The sequence below is a fragment of the Acomys russatus genome, chromosome 18, assembly GCF_903995435.1.
Source record: "Acomys russatus chromosome 18, mAcoRus1.1, whole genome shotgun sequence".
Taxonomy (NCBI): domain Eukaryota; kingdom Metazoa; phylum Chordata; class Mammalia; order Rodentia; family Muridae; genus Acomys; species Acomys russatus.
In genome coordinates, this window is record NC_067154.1 from 5,954,876 (window position 1) to 5,976,791 (window position 21,916).

At 43.2% G+C, this 21,916-nt stretch overlaps 1 protein-coding gene across 1 annotated transcript; it reads left to right on the top strand.

Annotated features, from left to right (window-relative positions):
- Positions 1 to 103: 103 nt before the first annotated feature.
- LOC127202086 (beta-defensin 43-like) lies at positions 104 to 6,452 on the top strand. Its single transcript, XM_051160687.1, has 2 exons — positions 104 to 161; positions 6,298 to 6,452. Exons 1-2 carry the CDS (start codon positions 104 to 106, stop codon positions 6,450 to 6,452), a joined length of 213 nt encoding a protein of 70 aa, XP_051016644.1.
- The last annotated feature ends 15,464 nt before the right edge of the window (positions 6,453 to 21,916 follow it).

Sequence of the window (21,916 nt, forward strand, 5' to 3'; positions counted from 1 at the left end):
GAAATGTTCTGCTATTGAAAGGTTCAATAACCCAGCAGCAGCTTGCTGCACCACGGCCAAATACCCAGAGAGGCTCTTCTCATCCCAGCCGCCCTACTCAGCTATGAGGGTCCTGCTCTCAATCCTGGGGGTCTTCGCCTTGTTATCCATAGTTCCTCTGGGTAAGACAAAAGCTTTTCATCCCAGGGGCATGAAAGTAGAGGCAGAAGAGAGGACAAAGTAGGTAAGGGATTTGAGGAAAAGGAAAGTGGGCAGTTAGAAGGGGGTGGGAGAGGGGCGAACAGCGTTGGTCTGGGCTCACGGAGTGCTGCCTGTGTTAGGCAAAAGCCTGTGTTCTGTGTTTCTTTAACGTTGGTTGAAATTCCTGTGGTTTTACTAAGTCTGTGTGGGGGATTATGTAATTTAGGAGTGGAGGTTCCACCCGAATTCATTTCTAGTGCTTATCAGGATATATTAAGTATATATGGGTTTCATTGTGACACTTTCATTCATGTGCGAAGCGTTTGTATTTCATGCAGTTCCTCGGCTTGCTCCCCACCCCTCCCCCATTCCCTCTTTCCTCTTCCCAGCTAACTTCCTTCTATCTCTGCCTTCATGGTTTTTGCTTTCTTGGAGGGAGGGGTTACTTGTTTGTTTTGTTTTGATATGGTGGATTCCCTTGGGTTTGGAGTTTTTGTTTTGTTTTCGATAATATAATCACATCGTTTCTGCCTTCCTTCTTATCCCTCAAATCTTTTCATATATCCTCCTTGCTCTCTTTCAAATTCATGGCTTTTTAAGAATCAATTGCAAATGGTATATACTCACTTATATCTGCTACTAACCCAAGGGGCATGTCCCACGAAAGCCTTCACTTACCAGGAAACTGAGACAGAGGGGAGGACATCCTATTGGGACTCTAAATGAGAGAAGCATGGGAGAATAGCAAAGTAGAAGGATCCAGAGGGTCCTAGAAACCTACAAGTAGAACATTATGATAGGCAGATTTGGGCCCAGGGGTCCTGCTCAAACTAAGGCACCAGCCAAGGGCAATACAGGCGGTAAAATTCAAGCCCCTACCCAGATCTAGCCAATGGTCAGAACATTCTCCACAGTTGAGTGGAGAGTGGGATATGACTTTCTCACATACTCTGTTGCCTCACATTTGACCATGTCCCCTGGAGGGGGAGACCTGGTGGCACTCAGAGGAAGGACAGCATGTTGCCAAGAAGAGACTTGATACCCTATGAGCATATGCAGGGGGAGGTAATCCCCCTCAGTCACAGTCATAGGGGAGAGGAATAATGGGAAAATGGGAGGGAGGGAAAAATGGGAGGATACAAGGGATGGGATAACCATTGAGATGTAACAAGAATAAATTAATAAAAAAATTTTTTTTAAAAGAATCAATTGCTGTATGCATATTAGGAATGTACACAATTATATAATACATATCCGTAAATATAGCCTGTTTAGTCTGTGTAATGTTACTCACATGTGTGTTTTCAGGGCTGAACATTTGGTATTGGATAGCCAACAGTGTGCTCCTCCCCGAGGAAAGGTCTTCTCCCACTCTTAACATTCCTCGCTTGCCTGCAGTTCTTTGTGTAGGGTTGAGGTCTCCCATGGGTTTTCTCCCTTACACACTAGCTGTTGTCAGTGTCCAGCTCACGTTTAGGCAGTCATGTTGACAAGACTACGTGTGCAGCTCTGACGCCCCTAGGAGACACAGTCTCACACAAACTCCATGGTCCTCTGGCTCTTGCAATTTTTCCAATCCTTCTCCCACTATGTTTTCTGAGCCTTAGGTACAAGATGTTTCATAGGCTTATCGCTTGGAACTGGGCTCCACAACTCTGCATTTTGATTGGCTGTGGTTTTCTATAGTGGTCTTTGCTTATGTCTTTGTTGTGGGTTGTTTTTTTTTTTTTTTTTTTTTTGCCTCTCTTTCTTCCTTTTGCACACATGCATACACATGCCTCTGTGTGTGTGGGGGGTGTGTATGTGGTGTTTGTAGTCTGTGTGTGTCGTGTGTGTGGTGTGTGTGTGTATGGTGTGTGTCGTGTGTGTGGTGTCTGTGTTGTGGTGTGTGGTGTGTGTGGTATGTGTGGTGTATGTGTGCATGTGGTGTGTGTGTGCGCGGTGTATGTGTGTGTTATATGTGTGTAGTGTGTGTGTGGTGTATATGTGTGTGGTGTGTGTGTGTGGTGTATATGTGTGTGTGGTGTGTGTATGTGTGTTGTGTGTGTGTGTAGTGTGTGTGTGGTGTGTGTGCATGTGTGTGTGGTGTGTGGTGTGTGTGCATGTGTGTGTACGTGTGTGCGTGTGTGTGTGAGTGAGTGACATAGATGCTCATTTTAACAAATGAGTGTCCCACTGTCATTTATTCTCTGAACTATGACCATCTTTGCAGCCACTGACACTCAGTGCATTGAGAAGCTTCTCTGACCAGCTCTGACAGCAGCACCAATCATTGGGCATAAGCAGCTACTTAGAGGGTAGTGATGGGTTGGTCATGGCATCTGAGCAGCAGCCTTCCACCAGGGCCTACAACCTCCCCAGCCCCTGGCTTTTGACCAGGTTTGCAGCACCAGATGTGTTCACAGGACCAGACTTCCTGTGGATCAGGATCAAGTCCCATTTGAAAGTGGTTGTTTGTGTGGCAGTCTTGCTGCTGTGGCATCAGGGGGCTCAGTCTGTATTGTTGTGCACAGAGCTTAGGGCTGAGTAAGAGTGATGGAGATAACCTTCCCTGGAAGACTGCACATCTCCTTTCTGCCCTGTGAGGGTGAGCCAGCAGGAGGAAGCTGCATCACTGGTCCAGCATGGTGCCTTATGTCCGATGATGAAGGCTTGTGGCATTGTCAACATCAGGGTCTTACTATCGCAGTCTGGAGGGCTAGCAACACCAGTTTCACCTTAATTATTAGCCAAATGCTAAGTAATCAATTTAATTTTCCAAATTTAGGTTTAGAATCTACCAGCATTATATAACAAATACACATATCTGAATTTACATTATAATCTATTATTGATTTGTCTTTTTGAATGCACACACTACCTAACGTACATTTTACTAGCTACAATTAAATCTATCCCTGACCAGCCTGGCCCGGTGGTGCGCACCTGTAATCCCAGCACTCAAGGCAGAGGCAGGTGGATCTCTGTGAGTTTGAGGCCAGTGTGGTCTACAGATAAGTCCAGGACAGCCAAGGCTACATGGAAAAACCCTGTCTTGAAAACCAAAACCGAACCAAAACAAAAGTACCATAAGATTTACTCTTTTCAAGTTTTCCTTTAAGTAGTTTCAGTATATTTGTGAAGATATGCAGCCGCCAACACTATGTATTCTAAGGACGTTCACTTCCTTCCCCCAGCCTGGATGTCTCTCCCACTCTGGACTTTGAATATAGATGCCACAATACAACTTACAGTAAACCTATGGCCCGTTGCCATTGGTCTGGCTTCTTTCACTCAGAACAGTGTTTCCAAGTTCCATCCCTGCCTCGGTATTTCATTCCTTCTGTTACTGAAAACTGTCTCCTTGGACTGAAGGGTTGGCTCAGTGGTTAAGAGTCCTGGCTGCTCTTCAAGAGGACCAGGGTTCAATTCCCAGCATCTACATGGTGACTTACAACCATGTATAACTGCTGTATAATACTTACCACATCCAAAGTGACATCAGGGCAGAAGAAAGGCATTCCTTTCTCTGTCAGCAAGGAAGGTCTCCAGGAAAGGTCACACAGCCACCTCCAAACTAAGCTCTGCTGGGCATGGAGAACACTGATACTACCTTAGCCTGGCCATATTTATGTGTAGGGCATCTGGAAGGACAATCAGACAAAGACAAGAGTCTAGCGACAAGGGTGTTGAGTGCACGCCAGCTGACCATGTGAATCTGTATTCTGCTTGCGTACTTCTGCCATTTTGCTCCAGACTTTGTACAAATGGAACCGTGCTTATGTACTTTCGCTGATTGTACAATTTTACCTCATATTACATTAATGAAATTCATCTGTGTGGTCTCTAGGAAGCTGTGCACAGCTGAGCTTCTTTTGATTATAATACTTACTAGATAGCATTTCATGATATATCCCAGAATTCTTGGGACTCAACATGAACAAACGAATAAGTGTGATAAGCCACATTAACAGACTGAAGGACAAAAATCCATATAAGTAGATATGGAAAAGGCATTTGACAAAATTTAATGTCCTTTTACAGTGAAATCCCTCAACAGATTATGTGTAAAAAGAACACAACACACTGGGCAGTGGTGGCACACGCCTTTAATCCCAGCACTCGGGAGACAGAGGCAGGTGGATCCCTGTGAGTTCGAGGCCAGCCTGGTCTACAATGCGAATCCAGGATAGCCAAGGCTAACACAGAGAAACACTGTCTCAAAAAAACAAACAAACAAAAAAACCCCAAAAACCAAAAAACCCAAAAGAAAACAAAAGAGAGAGACAAAGAGAGAGAGAGACAGAGACAGAGAGAGACAGACAGACAGATAGACAGAGAGAAAGAGAGAGAGAGAGAGAGAATACAACACAACACGGTAAAGGCCACATACGGCAAGCCCATACCATTCAACAGGAGACCCTGAAGACTTTTCTTCTAAGATCAGAGACAGATATGCCTGTGCCCAGTTTCTATTAACCTAGAATGTAAAATCCTAGCCAGGGCAAGTGGGAAAACAAAGAGACTAGCAGGCATTTAAACAGGAAGAGAGGGCCAGCAAGCCGGTGTCCACCAGCACCCGGCATCCTCCTCCCATTCCTGAGCCCCCTCCCGTTCCTGAGGCCCCCTCCCGTTCCTGAGCCCCCCTCCCGTTCCTGAGCCCCCCTCCCCAGCTCTCCCTCCCTCTTTACTTCCCTGATAGCTTCCGTCCTGCCTACATGTTCTCCTTTATTCTAGACTCCACACGTGACAGAAAGCATGCACGGCTGGCTATGGTGACACACACCTGTCACCTAGAGACAGCCTGGACTACATAATAAGTTCTTGGCCAGTCCAGGCTACATGGCGAGATTCTGCTCCAAAATCCAAAGAAGAAAAAAAGAATTGAATGCTTGTTATTCTTGATCCGGATGGTTTTGCTTAATTATGATCTTTGGTTCCATTTCTTTTCCTACTTGATTTATTTCTCTTTCTTTCTTTCTTTTCTTTCTCTCTTTTTTTTCTTTTCTTTTTGTTTTTTGTTTGTTTGTTTTGTTGTTTTTTGTTTTTGTTGTTGTTGTTGTTGTTGTTTTGAGACAGGATTTCTCTGTGTAGCCTTGGCTGTCCTGGACTCGCTTTGTAGACCAGGCTGGCCTCGAACTCACAGCCATCCACCTGCCTCTGCCTCCTGAGTGACAGGATTAAAGGTGTGTGCCACCCCCAACCCCCCCAGCCTGATCCATTTCTTTATTCACTCACCTGTGGACAGGCACATAGACTACTGTGAACGCATTGGAAATAATTTTGCTTCAGGAATTAACCTGCCTTTTTTCCCCCACCATAGGTAGAAATGTATAGTAAAAGTAAACAGTTCTCAGTGGCGGCTTCATTTACCCACTCTCTCCAGAAGAATCCTCATTTGCCTGTACTTAACATCTTCATGTTTTCTCTTGCATTCACTTTTAATGTTGTTTTCCTTACATTATGGGTAAGTTCTTCATTCTTTTTCATAAATCATAAACTCTCTTCAGCAATAAAAATAACAAATAAAGGGAGCCAGAGAGATAGCCCAGTGGTTGGGTGCCCTGGCAGCTCTTGCAGAGGACGCAGCCTCACTTCCCAGAACCCACGGACAGCTCACACCATCTGTTAACTGCAGCTCCAAGGCATGTGACTCCTTCTTCGGACCTGCCTGGGCACCAGGCATGCACATGAGGAACAAAAATACGTGTAGGTAAAAACATTCACGCACATCAAGTAAATTTTTAAAAACTAAATTAATGCTTAAAAGTATAAATAACAAATTAAAGGGGCTGGAGAGATGGCTCAGCAGTTAAGACGCTGCTCTCGCAAAGGTACTGAGTTTGACTGTTAGCCCCCTGTCAGGTGGCTCGCAACCACCTGTAACTCCAGCTCCAGGGGATCCAACATCCTCTTTTGAACATCATGGGCACACGTGTGGCAGACAGACAGACAGACAGACAGACAGACACACACACACACACACACACACACACACACACACACACACTTTTTTTTAAAATAGTAAAAACGAATTCTTTTTTTAAAATGGTAGGTAACAACCACCCCCGAAGGCCCCCAAGATAATAACAACAAATAACCAATACAGTGAAATATGGTTGTCCTCTCTTTCCAAAGCCAGAAGCTCCCTTGGGAACAAGAAGTGCTCTTCAGTGTACCTTCACTGCAAAATGAGGTGTGACGCTAACGAATATGCAGTCAAGTACTGTGAGGACTGGACCATCTGCTGCTTGGTAAAGAAGAAGGAAGTGAAGAAGAAAAAGATGTGGTGACAAGCTGAGCTCCATCTTCTTAGAGTCAAGGACCAGACGCCGAAAGTATTGAAAAGTCCTTTGTTTACCTAAGAGTTAATAGTTTGACGAGTAAAAGGAGGTCCATGATAATTACATGCTAAGGTGGTCACGTTGAAATAAACACATGCTCTATCACGCCTTACTGCCTATTTCTGCGTGTGTGATTTTTAGCAGGTTGTGTTTTCGGCCTTATACTCCATCATGTATACAATGCTAGTCAAACTCAGTGGACTACCTAAAAAGCGAGGAGGAGGAAAAGGAAAAGACATGGAAGAATGGCGTGGGAGTATTGGGAAGAAGGGCTTGGCGAGAGGGGAAGAGAAGTAGGAGAAAGGAGTGAGATGGATATGATTAACGTTTTAATACACACTTATGAAATTGTCTTAAGAATAAATTTAAAATTATTTTTAAATTTAAAATAAAAAATTCTGGCTTTAGCCAGGCGCAGTGATGCATGCCTTAAATCCCAGCGCTCGGGAGGCGGAGGCAGGCAGATCGCTGTGAGTTCAAGGCCAGCGTGGTCTGCAAAGTGAGTCCAGGACAGCCAAAGCTAACACAGAGAACCCCTGTCTAAATCAATCAATCAATCAATCAATCAATCAATCAATCTGACCTTGAGCAAAGTATTCCCCATTTAAAATGTGCTAGGCGATCTTGGCACTCCTGTAGGCCCTCTGGCTTTACAGGTTTCTGGTGAGGAGTCCAGTGCTCTCTAACACCTAGGTAAGAGCTGGGACCTTCCTTTCTTTCAGGCTTCGGTGCTTTAACTACCATACATCAGGGAAATTTCTTTTCTGGTCTTGTCTGTTTGGTGTTCTATAGGCCTCTACCTAGACAAACATTTTGTTCCAGATTTGGAGAATTTTCTTTCATGATTTCTTTAAAGGTATTTCCTATCCCTTTGCTGAGGTATTCTCCTTCTCCTAGTCCCCTAATTTGGAGGTTAGGTCTTTTCACGATGTCCCAGAATTTCCCCATGTTCCATTCTTTTTTTTTTTCTTGTTGACCAACTGTGTGACTGGACAGCTCTTCTTTGTCTTAAATCCCTGACTCTCCGCACTTGACATGATCCATTCGGTTGCTGAGGCTTTCCACTGAGGTTTTTTTTTTTTAGATTGGTTTGTTATTTTTTCATTTCTAGCATCATTTCAGTTTGGGGTTTCCTTCATTCCATCCAGCTCCTTTGTTTTTAATCTTCTTTAGGTTTTGGTGTATTTTAGGTCTGTGTCTCAGTGTTCCTCCAGGTCTTTTGCATTAGGGCATATCAGTATGGAATTTATGTTTTCCTGAAGGTAACAAATAGCTTCTTTTGTTGTGTGTGTGTGTGTGTGTGTGTGTGTGTGTGTGTGTGTGTGTTTATTGTTTCTGCATTGGGATTAGCGCATCTGGAATTAGTTTGTTGGCTGAGTTTTTCTTTATTTTGTTCCCAGCATCTTCCTTCTTTCAGCAGTGTTTGTGATCTTCAGGAGAGGGGCTAATTCATAGCAGGCCTAAGATGATGATTTCTCTTGCTTATCTGGTATTTGGAGACACAGCCTCTCTCTTGGGTCTTGTTTCTCCGTCACCACTTGCTGCCTTTAGCAACCTGTAACAAGTTTTTCCTGACAGTGTGGGCTGGTCCTGGGTCTCAGATCCAGATAGACCAACTATAGTGTCCCAGACAGGCAGCTGTCAGGGCTCTAGGGCTCTGGGGCTCTGAGCTATGCGTGGTGGCTAGTGAGTCTATGGCAGCAAGCGGGCTGGGATCAGCCATAATAGAATATGAGCCATTAAAGGATATAGGCACGTTTTTTAATCCCAGCACTCAGGGAGCAGAGGCAGATGGATTTCTGTAAATTTGAGCATAGCCTGATCTATACAGCAAGTTCCAGGGCAGACAGGACTACACAGTGAGAGGAAGAGGAGAAGGAGGGAGGAGGAAGGGGAAGAAGGTGAGAAAGGACAATGCCATATCAGAATCTATAGAACACGTTGGTAACATGAACCTTCTAACAATACCAATTCTGCTGGTCCTTCTAATGTGTCCTTGCTTTTCAGTTCTTTATAACTTCCTTGTACAGATCTCTAACATATCTGGCTAACCTGTGTGCTGGGGGCGGGGGGTAAGTCTGTGCTAGGCTATTACCTATAAGGAGAGGGTTAGTTGAACGTGCGGGCTCGGTTTTTTTCCCCCATGTTTGCTTAGGATGCTTAGAACAAGAGAGGGCTACCAGAGATGTTTTCCATGGTAGTCGTTTTCCTTTGTGTGTCAGCGGCCTCTGCTGGCCAGACTTGGATTTTCATCTTGTGTGTTGGGCAGGCTCTCTCATGTTCTGAAGGCTCCCCAGATTATATACCCACAGGGGTTGCTGTCTCAGCGAAGGAATGTCTCTCAAGTGTATTGGCTGTGTGGAAAACCGCACAACACCGAGACGGGTAGAGGCACAACCTCTGATTTCACACTTTCAAGAACTCTTGCTCAATAATCACCCTTCAGGAAGGATGGGGGAGTGGGGAGTGTTGAGGGGGGATGTCACGTGACCCACTCCAAGCGCCAAGCTTAGAGCCCTCGGGCTTTGCAGCAGCAACCGACCCATAGGTTGCTTCAGAATTTTAACCACACACTGACCTCAGGCTCACAGGGCAATTCTCAGTTGATGAGATCCATTCCTGGTCACCACTGGGGCAGAGCTGTCTCTATACTTTGTAGACTAAGCTAGCTGCCTGCCTCTTGGAACCATCCTGCTGACCTCAGCCACCTCACTGGGCCCTTCTCCCAGAAGTATGGCAGGCTGCAGTGAGTCTCCTTTGCCTGTGGAAGTTCCCTCATCTTGGGTCCTCCATCAGGCCCAGTTGTTAATATACAATTATCTTACGAGACACCCCCTCGCTTTCTGTCCACTGCTGACCCATCTGGCAGATAGGTCATCATCTCACCCAAAACCTCCAACGGGGTCTGAGGCTCCCCTCTGTCTGCCAGAGAACTGCCTGGCTGAAGCTGTTCGCCTTGCTTCTCTGTGTCCTGCCTTGTTTTCTCTGCTCAGTTCCAGTGCCTCCCACCCCCTTCGTGCCTCTCAGAAGTACTTCCTCCATTTCTCTCTTCGGAACACAGTCTTTTGTCTTGCTCCGTCTCTCTCCTTCCCCAACTCACACAAAGGCAACCTATTGGTCGGCATCTCATCCCAAAGTGTATTTTCACTCATGGTTATCCACAGTTGCATTGTGGGCGTAGACTGCATCTGTTCCTTCATCTGTTGCTGGGCACCTAGGTAGGTTGTGGCTACTGTGACTAACTCTGCAAGCAGACAGGGATGGGAGATGTCTATGGGCACAGACCCAGGAGTGAGACACCAGAATCACACTGTGAAACAATGGGATAATATTCCATAGCTAGCACTTGCGGGACCTCTGGCCTGATTTCCATGGTGGTTGCACTAGCTTATTCCCATTAGCAGTGTGTAAACGTTCCCTTCTACAACCTTGCCAGCATTGTTGTTTGATTTCTTTTTTTCTTGTTTAAAAGAACTGTTTTTAAAAATCCAACTGACACAGTACTGTGGATTTTTTAAAGTAAAAGAAAATCTTGGATGGATTGTCATCAATATAATTAAGGTCACTTGATCTTGATTTCTCTTTGTCATCTAATTTTCATAAATTGTGTGTGTGTGTGTGTGTGTGTGTGTGTGTGTGTGTGTGTGTGTGTGTGTGTGTGTGTATACTGGTTTTTTGAGACAGGGTTTCTCTGGCTGTTCTGGAACTCACTCTGAAGTCCAGGCTGGCCTTGAACTCATGGAGATCCGCCTGTCTCTGCCTCCCAAGTGCTGGGATTAAAGACATGTGCTGCCACCACCTGGCATAATAAATGTTGTTAAGCTTCAAGAAAATTCTTTTCATAGTCTCCTTGTCCATAAATGTTATCGTTTCACAGCTGTCAGTTAGAATCTTGGGCAACTGCTGACACTTGTCCTGGTTTTCCTTCAAACCACCATATGATCATTTTTGTTAAAAGTGTTTCCTAATAACCAGAGTTAAGATGTGACCTTTGGTGAGTACTGGCTTAAGTGAAAGCTGTGCGCACAAAACTGTCTACAACTAGCCTTGTGTTAGAACGTAGACAGTCGTGTTGAGACAAGGCACACTTCTGACCTTCTGGTTTATAGAAATTATCCAAGTCATTCTTAAATGACTTAAAAATATGCCACCCTTTCTGTATTCAGTGAAAATTCAGCTTTTAATAATTGTGGAATTTGACAATTCCAGCAAAGGCAAAGCTGACTCTCTCTGTTTAAATAAAAACCAATCTATGTAGGACTGCCAATGTTTTACTGGTGAAAATGAGAATACACTCCATTAAAGAATATACTATGCAAAAAATTCTGTCTCAAAATAAATAAATAGTCCTTCTGTAGTCCCTGGTTAGAATAAATATTATGTCCACATAGCCACTACGGTTAATGAAAAGAGTTTATTCATTTACTGATTTTTCACTCATACATGTTTTAAGTTCAATTTAAAGAATTCAATAAATTTGATTCCTTAATCACAAAAACCTGATTTACACATTGTTTACATGTTGCCAAAATCACCACTCATCCCAAACATCACGAAAACTTCACTGACTCTAAGACTGGAACCATCACACAGGCCAGAGGGGCTAATTAACATGCTTTCTAAGAGTGGATTATACATAGGAACCACTTACTTGGCACTGCTCTTTAATATTGTAGCATTTTCTTGTCAGAAACAGGCATTTAGGATTCAGTCACAATATACCAGAATTTGCTATCTACATTTTAATCAGCTTTTAAACTTCAAGCAGTAACCAGTTAAAAAGAAGCAATCTACAACCAGGCTTCAGAACGGAGTTCAAATGCTCCGCCTTCTTTCTATGCGCCAAGACACCATCTCTAAGAAGCTTCAATTTGGTGACCATTCAATTGTGGAGAATGTCAAGAAGAAACAATGTAAATAAAACACTATTTAATGAGGACGAACAAATGTAGCTCCTTGGGAGCTCAGAGGGGGCTTTGACTAAGCATAGCCTGTGATGACCCTGGCAAGAATTACAGAATGAACAGTACACTTCAAGGTGTCCAGATTGCATTAGCCATCATGTGAAAAGGTTCTGAAATGTTTAGAGTTAGACACAAAACCCTAGTTACTTACTTAAGCAATTCTTCCCAAGACTACAGCAGACTTGGGTCATGGACTCTCTCTCTCTCTCTCTCTCTCTCTCTCTCTCTCTCTCTCTCTCTCTCTCTCTCTCTCTCTCTCTCTCTCCTCTCGCTCTCTCTCCGTCTCTCTCCTCTCTCTCCCTCGCTCTTCTCTCTCTTCTCCTCTCTGTGTGTGTGTGTGTTGTTGTGTGTGAGAGAGAGAGAGAGAGAGAGAGAGAGAGAGAGAGAGAGAGAGAGAGGGAGACTATTAAAAAATGAAGGAAGTATAAACACACAACCTTCTAGAATTCTGGCTGTATTCCAATGTGTAATTTGACTAACTTCATTTTAACAAATCTTAAATTCTTTTACTTCAATTAAGCTCAGTTTAATTCACTAAAGCCCTACAAACCCCAGAAGGTCTATTAGGAACACACATATCATGTTAATGAAAAGCATTAATTTTCTTAAGTTAAGCACCAGCGGGGAATAAAAACCAGTGGAACAGGGATGGCAGCATGAAATAGGGGAATCTCCAATAATGTCTATGTATACTGTAGCTTCACACAAAATTTTGGCAATAATTAAGACTTTCTAAAGAGAACTTGTACCAAAAAACAAGCAAACAAAACAACACACACACAAACAAAAACAAACAAACAAACAAACAAAACCAAAAACCTTAAGTGCAAAGTAATATCACTGGACCAAAATTAATTTTAATCACTTTTATTATATTTTTAAAATAATAAATGGGGTTTATAATCCCAAGCCAAAGCACAAATTCTCCCCCTTATAGTCTGACAACTATTCTAGACTACTTCTTAGGCCCAGTTTTCTTTGCTGTGTTTCAGGTTTCTGGGGCTCCAAACTAAATGTACGTGACTCTTGCTGGTAAGAACTTTCTGAAATTTTCCATCAAATATAAAGCGTGGTTTCCATGGAAACATGAGCAGTGTGGGGGAAACACTAAGTTCTCTGTCAAAAATTCACTTATTTTAAAATAACAGACTTAGTGCTGATCGCTATGACAGAAGAGGACATAATTGATCAAGTTAAATTGTTTTCATAGACTCTGATGATACAGGCCTCCATTCTACTTAGTTACCCATGCAAGTGGTTACTGAAATTCACTGGGGGAAATTCCAGGTGTTACTTGAAAGAGGAGCAGGCCACTTTAGAGGGAAGAACTGCTGTGGCAACATCTCTCAAGTGTTCATGTTAAATAAAAAAGCTTGTGGAAATATTTTTGGGTACTATGTAGCATTCTTCTCTTCACGTCAACAAAGGCACCCAAACTGTCTTTTTAGGAATTTCTCAACATTTATTTGTTTGTTTGTTTGTTTGTTTTTCCAGACAGGGTTTCTCTGTGTAGCCTTGGCTGTCCTGGATCTTCCTTTGTAGACCAGGCTGGCCTCGAACTCACAGTGATCCTCTTGCTTCTGCCTCCCAAGTGCTAGGATTAAAGGTGTCTGCCACCACCACCTCGTGTGTGTGTGTGTGTGTGTGTGTGTGTGTGTGTGTGTGTGTGTATTTCCACCTTTAAGATGATCATTTATTTAGTTTGTGACTGCCTAATTTAACACTTAAATTTTTAACTTGTGCACTTCGGTATTGTGTGTTTTCTTTTTCAAATGATCTTTACAACCCAGAACACAGACACCAAAACAGTACTCGCAAGTCACATGGCTTACTATTGCTTACTATAATGAGGCAATGAAAAAACGCCAGAAGTTTGAGGATAAATGTTCTGAATGTAAGAAAGCTTTCAGTGTGTGAGTATGGAATTCCACTCCTCTGAATTTCCCTCAAAATGAGGGTAATCCCACTTAGTAAGTCAATATATTATCCTTAAAAATAAAAGTTGGTCACTCGGGTAAACTGAACAAAAATTACCCCCACCCCACTCCAAACAACTAAACCAGGCCGCCCTAGTTGCTCTCTGTATTCCCCATAAAATGCAGGAAAATTGTGGGGGCTGAGTCTGTTAAATCTGAAGGCTCAGTTCCTTTTCCTACGCCACTCTCTATCCTTCCTGTTTCTCTCCAAGCACACACGTGCACTCTCAAGTAAGACGCTTTTTGTGTCTGCTGATGAATTATAGTGAATATGACCTAGGTGAGCACAGGGGTTTGTAGGTACTTCAGAAACATCCGAGTCACTTGGGTTCTGTGGTCCAAAAGCCGGAATCAAATCACGCCAACAGGGACCGCTATTTTCCCATAAGCGGTTCACTCGCTGCCTACTGACCAAGGGCGGAGAAGAAGTCCTCGTAACTGATAGTCAGGTGAGAAGGCAAGGAGACGATCTCAGCCAGTCTGATTTGACAGGGGAGAAAGCCTAATATGCTGCACAAACACCTGCAGTCCACCCATCATCTGGAGAGCCAGGTGCCGCCTCCTCCCAGGGCCCAGGGATGCAGCTGTGATCTGACCCCGGGGCTCCACCCCATGACCCTGGGCTCCACCTCCATGACCCCTAGGCTCCACCCCCATGACCCCGAGGCTCCACCCCCCACAGCTGTGCTTGATGATAGTCACAAGTGAGATGGGATTTCGAGATATTTTTATAATTTAAAAGAAGAAAAAAAAAGTTTAAGTGAATGTTGTATGTGTGTTGTGCTTGCATGAGTTTATGCGCGCCACATAGCTGAAGGAGCCTGTGGAAGCTCTAAGAGGACCCCGGCCCTGTGGAGCCAGAATTGGAAGCTGCTGAGGATGCTGAGAATTGAACCTGCGCCCTCTGCAAGAGAAATGCCTGTAGTGGATGAACTGTCTCTCTAGTCCCTGGAATGTAGTTTTGATTTACATTTTCCTCATAGAAACTGAACACATGCTGCTTTTAGAATTGGGGAGTTTAATTTTCGATATATATATCATAGTGTTATGATATTGTATTCAGTCTCCTGGGACAAGTCTGTTCCTCCATCAGAATAGATTTTTTTTTTTTTTTTTTTTAAGATCTATTTAAGTATACAGTGTTTTGGCTGCATGTACTTCTGCCCACCAGAAGAGGGCACCAGACATCATTATAGATGGTTGTGAGCCACCATGTGGTTGCTGGGAATTGAACTTAGGACCTTTGAAAGAACAGGCCGTGTTCTTAACCTCTGAGCCATCTCTCCAGCCTCTAGAACAGATTTTAATCTGACCTTTAGCAGTTTCCTCTGCCTACTGTTGACAGATTCTCTCACTCCTGTCAGCTTTTCTAAATTCCATTGTGTAAGATTTGTACCCAAGGACAGATGGTCCCAGACATTTTATAGTAAGATACTTTATAGTATCTTCAAATGACATTTTAACTTCTATATTAACTACTAGGTAGACACTGGTGGGTGGACACGGGTGTGGTGTGTTCCTAAGGATGCTCCTTCAATCAGGGTTGTCCAACATTTTTACTATTTAACCAAGAGAAGGATCAAACCTTTGGCCATTTTAGGCCCAGGCTTCCAAGTGAGCATTAGTAGTTAAAACCATCGGTCTGGGAAATGTGTGAGCTAATAAATGGCCTAATTTTGTGTTGAGTCGGTGACCTTTCATAGAAGTACTGGGGCTCCACTGGCTGACTCTAAAGCTAGTAAACCCTAAATACACCTTCATTTTTTAAAATTTATTTTTATTTTTTTATTAATTTATTCATATTACATCTCAATGGTTATCCCATCCCTTGTATCCTCCCATTCCTCCCTCCCTCCCATTTTCCCCTTACTCCCCTCCCCTATGACTGTGACTGAGGGGGACCTCCTCCCCCTGTATATGCTCATAGGGTATCAAGTCTCTTCTTGGTAGCCTGCTATCCTTCCTCTGAGTGCCACCAGATCTACACCTTCATTTTTAGGCCTGAGTCCTCACTTGAGTTCTAGCAAGAAAGGATTCGGGTGCAAACCATGGGTAAGTTGTCCGCTCCAACTTTAAATGTCTCTCTAATTTACTTTTAGAAACTGGGTCTCAAATGTAGTTAAACATAGAAGATGCTCATATTAAATACTAGTTTTCATTGCTTGCAAAACCCCCGAGGAACACCACTTAAAGGGGGAAATGTCTATTTTGGCTTGCCTTTAAGAGATTTTTGTCCACAGCCATGTAGATCCTTGCTTCTGGAGCAGAACCAGGCAGAACACCAGGTCAGAGAGCATGCGACAATGCAAAGCTGTGGGCCTTGTAGTAAGGAGATGAACTTGTGAAAAGGAAGCCCGGCCCAGCATGTAGTCCTTTGCGCATGCTCAGCCGGGACTAACTCCCTTCAACTATGAGAAGGAAGCCCCGGGCAGCATGTAGTCCTTTGCGCATGCTCAGTCAGTACTAGCTCCCTTCAACTGGGGCCCAACTCCAAAGTTTCCATCCCTTCTCCAAAAGCCATCAACTCGGAAGCACATGTTGGCTGACCCAGTGATGGAGTCAGAGTCCTCAGCATCTTATTACTCCTGCAAAACTGTTGTGTTGAAGACCAAGCTTGCAACATGAGCCTTTGGGGGACATTTCAGATCTGAGCCATTAAAAAAAAATACGGGAACTTGATTTGCTAGGACAAAGAAACCATGGAGGCAACAATTTAGATATTAGTAATTGTCACTACATGTAATGAAAGACATGAGTGACATAAGTAGGGCCAGAAGATGGCTCAGCGGATAAGGTGCTTGCGCCAAACCTGATGGTGTGGATTCTGTTTCTGGAAACCACATGGTAAAAGAATAGAGCCAGGAGCTGGAGAGGTGGCTCAGTGGTTAAGGGCTCTTGCTGTTCCTTCAAAGGACCTCAGCTCATTTCTACCCCCTACATCAGATGATTTACAACTGCTTGGAACAGCAGCTCCAGGAGATCATGCATTGTCCCCCCATCCCCCCATTAAATTAAAAAAAAAAATCTTTTTTTTTTTTTTTTTTTAGAGGAGAGCCAACTCTCACAAGTTGTCTTCCGACCTCCACATGTTTACAATGTGTGTACATGTAGACACACAAGTAAATTGTTTAATATGAAAACAATAAAAGTGATAGATATGAGGAGATATCTTCCCTATCTAATTCTTTGTAGAAATAATATGTTTACCAAAAAATAATTTACATCTCAAGGAACTTAAATTTCAGATATCATCGTCCCCAATTTACTCTGATGTCTATCTCTTCTGGTTCTTTTTAACATAAATTACAGGTGGGTAAATGATGACCCGTGGGGGAGTGCCATGTCTGCTGTTCTATAGTGCATGTGCCACTTATAAATGACATAAAGCTTTGTTTAGCAGAAATAAGTATGTAATTGACTCAGGAGAAGAAATCTTAGAAACTAGATGAATATCCTCAATGTGATATTTTAAAAAACCTTACAGCTAACATAATATTTAATGGTGAAACACTGACTGTGTTGCCACTTAAAAGGGAAGGAGATGTTTTCTCTCCAGAGATGCTCAGAGGTTAAGAGCACTGGCTGCCCTCCCATAGGCCAGAATCCATGTGGTGACTCACAGCCATCTGTTCCAGGGGATCTGATGCCCTCTTCTGGCATCCTTGGGTACTGCACACATGTGATGCACAAACATACTGAAGAGCCCTAGCTAACGTTTTGTCAGCAGCCACCATTTTGAGCCTATCCCTAAGTTCACCTCTGTTGCTGTAAAATCCACAAACTGTCTCAGGAAAAGAGTCACCCTAAACCTGAGCCAATCAGGGGACAATGGGAAAGTACGACATCCCCAGATGTTATAAATAGATTGCTTAAGCATTTCATGGTAAGGTTCAACCAATCCCCTAGCGCCAACCCAACTTTGCTAAATGTCAACCAATCCTGTAACTGCCAAACTGGAAACTCCCATTCCTTGCTGTAACCACAACAAGAACCCTGCCTCACATTCAGGGCTCTCACTACCGTTGGTGAGGTTTGAGGGCTCTCAAGCTTGAGTTTGAATAAAGGCCCCTTATTTTTGCTTCAGACTCTTGGTGGTCTTTGGGGATCTAGTGATCCGGCCATAACAATACATGTAATCAAAAAACTCATACACATACAAATAATAATAAAAAAAGTTTAAAACAAGAAAAACTACCTGTTCTCAAAACTCTTATTCAATGTCCTATGGGGGGTGGGGATTACTAGTCAGTGTGGTGAGGAGGAGAAGTCAGAGCCCACAGATTTAACACACACACACACACACACACACACACACACACACACACACGTCTCTTGTCTAAGGAGTGTGATTAGCTACACAGACAATACCAAGGCATCTATTAAAAAACAAATATGAAAACTAAGAAGCAAGCTCACGACTGGCAGTGGTGGTGAACTGCCTTTAATCGTAGCACTGGGGAGGCAGAGGCAAGCTGATCTGTAAATTCTAGGCCAGGCAGCCTGGACTACAGAGTGAGTTCCAGGACAGCCAGGATTACACAGAAAAACCTCATGCCAAAAAAACAAAAAAACAAAAAAAAAAAGAAAGAAAGAAATGAGCTCAGTAAGGTTACCAGATACTAAGTCAACAAGCACAACTCAACTGAATTCCTGGAAAACATCCATTAATATAAACACCAGCTAATGTAAGGCAGGCAGAGAGAGGATGAGGCTTACAAGGCCCTGGAAGCTCAGAAAATGACAAGACTCACAAAGCCCATCTCCAAAGTTACGTATGCAGTAAGCATTCCAGGAGACCCTCCGGTGCATCTCCCTATAGGGATGCTGCTTTCTCAGTCACGGCCTGTCTTAGAATGGGCTTCTGCGTGATGCACATGCCTGAGGGTCCACCCCTACACCCACCCCCACCCCACACCCTCCCCCACCCTCCTCCTAAGTAACTCCAATAAACTCATTGGCTCATCAATCTTGGGCAGGATCATCTCCTGGTTGTGTTATTGATATCCTCTCTGGGGAAAACAGTCACCTATTCATATATCCCTAGAAAATGCCACACTCCACAGGCAGAGCCTAAACAAGACAGACAAAAGCAAAGATGGGAAAATGAGGAGCATTTGCCGGACCCCGAGATGGGAGATAAGGCACGTGACTAAGGCTGATCTGGTTGGGGGTGAAGCAGCCATGATGGCAAGCCCAATGTGGTTGCCTTTCCCCGGTGGCATTGGAGGTTATATGACTTATTGCTGAAGTGACGTAATCTGGGGCAGAGAAAGAGAAGTCTGACTTCCTTGTTCCACCTTTTGTTTTCTTCAGACACTCAGTGGGGCGGAGGGTGTTCTGTCTCCAGAGCAACTTGCTTCCTTAAATAAATAATGTCTGCCTCACAGATAGGTAGACGTGAAATCTATGGTTCAACAACAGGGGCCTTGATAATAGCCCAGTGTAGGAAACTATGATAATTGGAAAATAGTCTGTGGCTCGGTTACTTGAATTGAAGAAGGCTTTTTTTCTTTTTTTTTGGTTTTTCGAGACAGGGTTTCTCTGTGTAGTCTTGACTGTCCTAAGACTCACTTTGTAGACCAGGCTCGCCTCTGCCTGCCTCTGCCTGCCTCTGCCTCCCGAGTACTGGGATTAAAGGCGTGTGCCACCACGCCCAGCTGAAGAAGGCTTTTAAACAGAAATAAGAGCGTGCCTCATAGCATGGCCCATGCGATCATAAGGCATGGGGGCAGATGGGTCCATCAGTCCGAGGACTGTAGAAGTAGAGAAAGTGAACGAAATAGCTACTTTCCCTTCCTTGAGCCAAAGCTGTGTGATGTGAGCTAAAGCGAGAGATTGGTTCACACAAGCCGTTAGGAACATCTGGTTAATGCTGGCCATGGTCCTCAGGAAAGATGGAAATTGCTGAGAAAACTGGACACGAGAGAGGCAGTGCTTGGTTTCTAGTTCACCTGGCCTGGCAGAACCTGAAGCACAAGTTGACTCGTGAGGACTTTGGTATAAAGCACTTGAATGATTTGGATGGCGAATAAATTGGATTTTAGACGCTAAAGAATTCAAGATGAAATGGGGGCAGGAAAGAGGATGATGAAGCCTGTCTGGGTTTCCAAAACATGTGACAAGATTTGTATTGAGTCAGAGTTCCCAGGGGAAAAATTTTTTTTGACAGAAAACCAAGTACCAGGCTAGTAAGCCTCTGAAAGGCTTTAAAGCCCGGTCAACCATTTATCAGGGAGGTGAAAGATGGAGCGAATGACAAAATAGTCGAAGCACTTTTTAAAGATGAGTCTTGTCCTAGATGTGAGCAATTATTTCCCACAGAGAATATACTATATAAATTTGGTATCTACCAAAACCAAAACCTTATACTGAACTTTAACTGAAAATACCAAATACTGATAATAATAATAACCAATTAACACTCTTCTCTCTGCTGGTGGAAATGCAAAGTATTGCAGTTTGGGAAATAAAACTAAATATATAGTTTTAATATATCATAATAACCTTACTCCTAGTCATTTATGGACATAAACACATATTCTCACAAACTTGGAGGTAGAAAAATACAGATACAGATAGATGCCCAGAAATGTCTTTATATCTGCCCCAAACTCACAAGTCACATGATTTTTATCTGATAAACACACTAACTATGATAACATTGTAACTTAGTATTTTTCAATATAAAGGAATAGTCCCCATGAGTCTAGTCTGGAACATAAGGAGACTGGAGGCGGCCACTCACCCTAACAAATAAGAATATTAAAAGTCTACTGTTCCTCCTAGAAGCACACAGAATGAGACCATGAGAAGCAAGTACAGCTTCAAAGAGATGTGAGTGAGCACTTCCTGTGGCTCTTCCCCAGGCTCAGCACAGAAAGAATTGACAGATACCAGACTCCCACAATCTACAGGAAGCGGTTTCTCTGCTCTTTCCCAGACAATGCCTGCAAATCAGATTTCTTCCTGGCTCGGATGTGCTTGCCAGCAAGGTACCTTCTTAGTAGACTAGCCTCAGACAGAACCCCAAGGAAGGGATTAAAAAACATCACACAGCACCAAGACAGGAATGTCACAGCTGAGTGATCTAATAGCTGAATCAAAACCTCCAGTGAGGAGGTTTAACATTAGACAAGGCCAAGTAGAAGAAAAGATGAACCAGCTTAAGAGACATATTCCTGACCATCAACCAATCTGAAAATAGAAAAGGAAAAATAATATAAAAATGCAGAGATGTCAGGGACAGGAGGACCTGTCATAGACGCTTTGTTTGACCAAGTTCCAAAGACCTCCAACTGTCCACCATAGTCTCTAGCCATCCAGAACAAGTGTTGAGGCTTTGCTTAACAAGCTCCAAAGATTTCCAGCTGATCACCACCGCCCTTATATATCATGTACAGTCCAGGTGTAATTTCATCTAAAAACTACTTTAAAAGCTGCTTTTTCTCTTAAAACTGTCCCTTCTCTCTATTTCTCATTTGGACTAAGAGCCCTTAAGAAATTCACACTGGGAAAACTTTTCCCCACAGAGAAGGTTGAGAGAAGGCATCTGGCCAAAGGCTTGAGACAGTGAGAGAGTTTGGGCTCTGACTGTGAGCACCCAAGCAGAAACTGCTTGCAAAGAGAGTTAGCACTTTGACATAGCAATACCTGATTAGATATTGTTAGCAAGTAAAACTTGTTTCTTTATAATCTGCCTTGAAAGTAAGACAAGGTGGGCTTGGAATGTCATGATTTACTGATATTTTACAATAGAGGACCCCTTGGCGGTTGGCCTAGACTTGGATAAAGATGGATAGCACACCTGTTGGTTTGAGACCGGAAATAAGTCAAGTTTTTTTTTTTTTTTTTTTTCTGTGTTAAGGACATTTAGTTTTAAGCTATGTTGCTATGACAGTCATGTAAACACAATGGCTTTAGCCTGGGGAAGTTTATTGTTAAACTTCCCCAAGTATTGTTTAAGAAATAATAATCAGGTCATGTTGTCCATGGGTTGGGTATTGATTTACTTTTTGCTGTCTGTTTTATTGTAGGTTATGCAGAACTGTTTGTATTTTTTGTTGTTGTTGTTGTTGTTGTTAGTTTGTTTTCTTGCCCCTTGGATTTTTAAATGCTGTACTGATTGAAAAAGATAAGAAAATCATTATATAATCTGTAATGAAAGAAACTGAATTTCACTTTAAATAAAGTACTGGTGTTGGCCCAAGGAAAGAAGAAAGATCTAAAGAAAAATAAAGTCCTCCTGGGCTGGAAGACAACCTTTCAGTTTGCATCACATTTAAGCCTGGGCTAACATTTCTTTTCTCCTCCATTTTCTCAACCTCTCCTCGACAACTGGTTCCTCTGGACTAGTTGTTCAACCAACAGTTGTTTTGCCTTAACCAGCTGTTCACCACCTTCTCAATGCTCTCGACTTTGGAACCACCAAGGCTTTCTCTTCTTCTCTCCGACCCTTCAGCTGGTCTGCCAGACA

What these genes read in the sequence shown, in the direction of transcription:
- LOC127202086 (XM_051160687.1), top strand. Translation starts at nt 104, where the DNA reads ATGAGGGTCCTGCTCTCAATCCTGGGGGTCTTCGCCTTGTTATCCATA. An exon ending in GTTATCCATAGTTCCTCTGG is followed by an intron (nt 162 to 6,297) that starts GTAAGACAAAAG and finishes CTCTTTCCAAAG; the next exon opens with CCAGAAGCTCCCTTGGGAAC.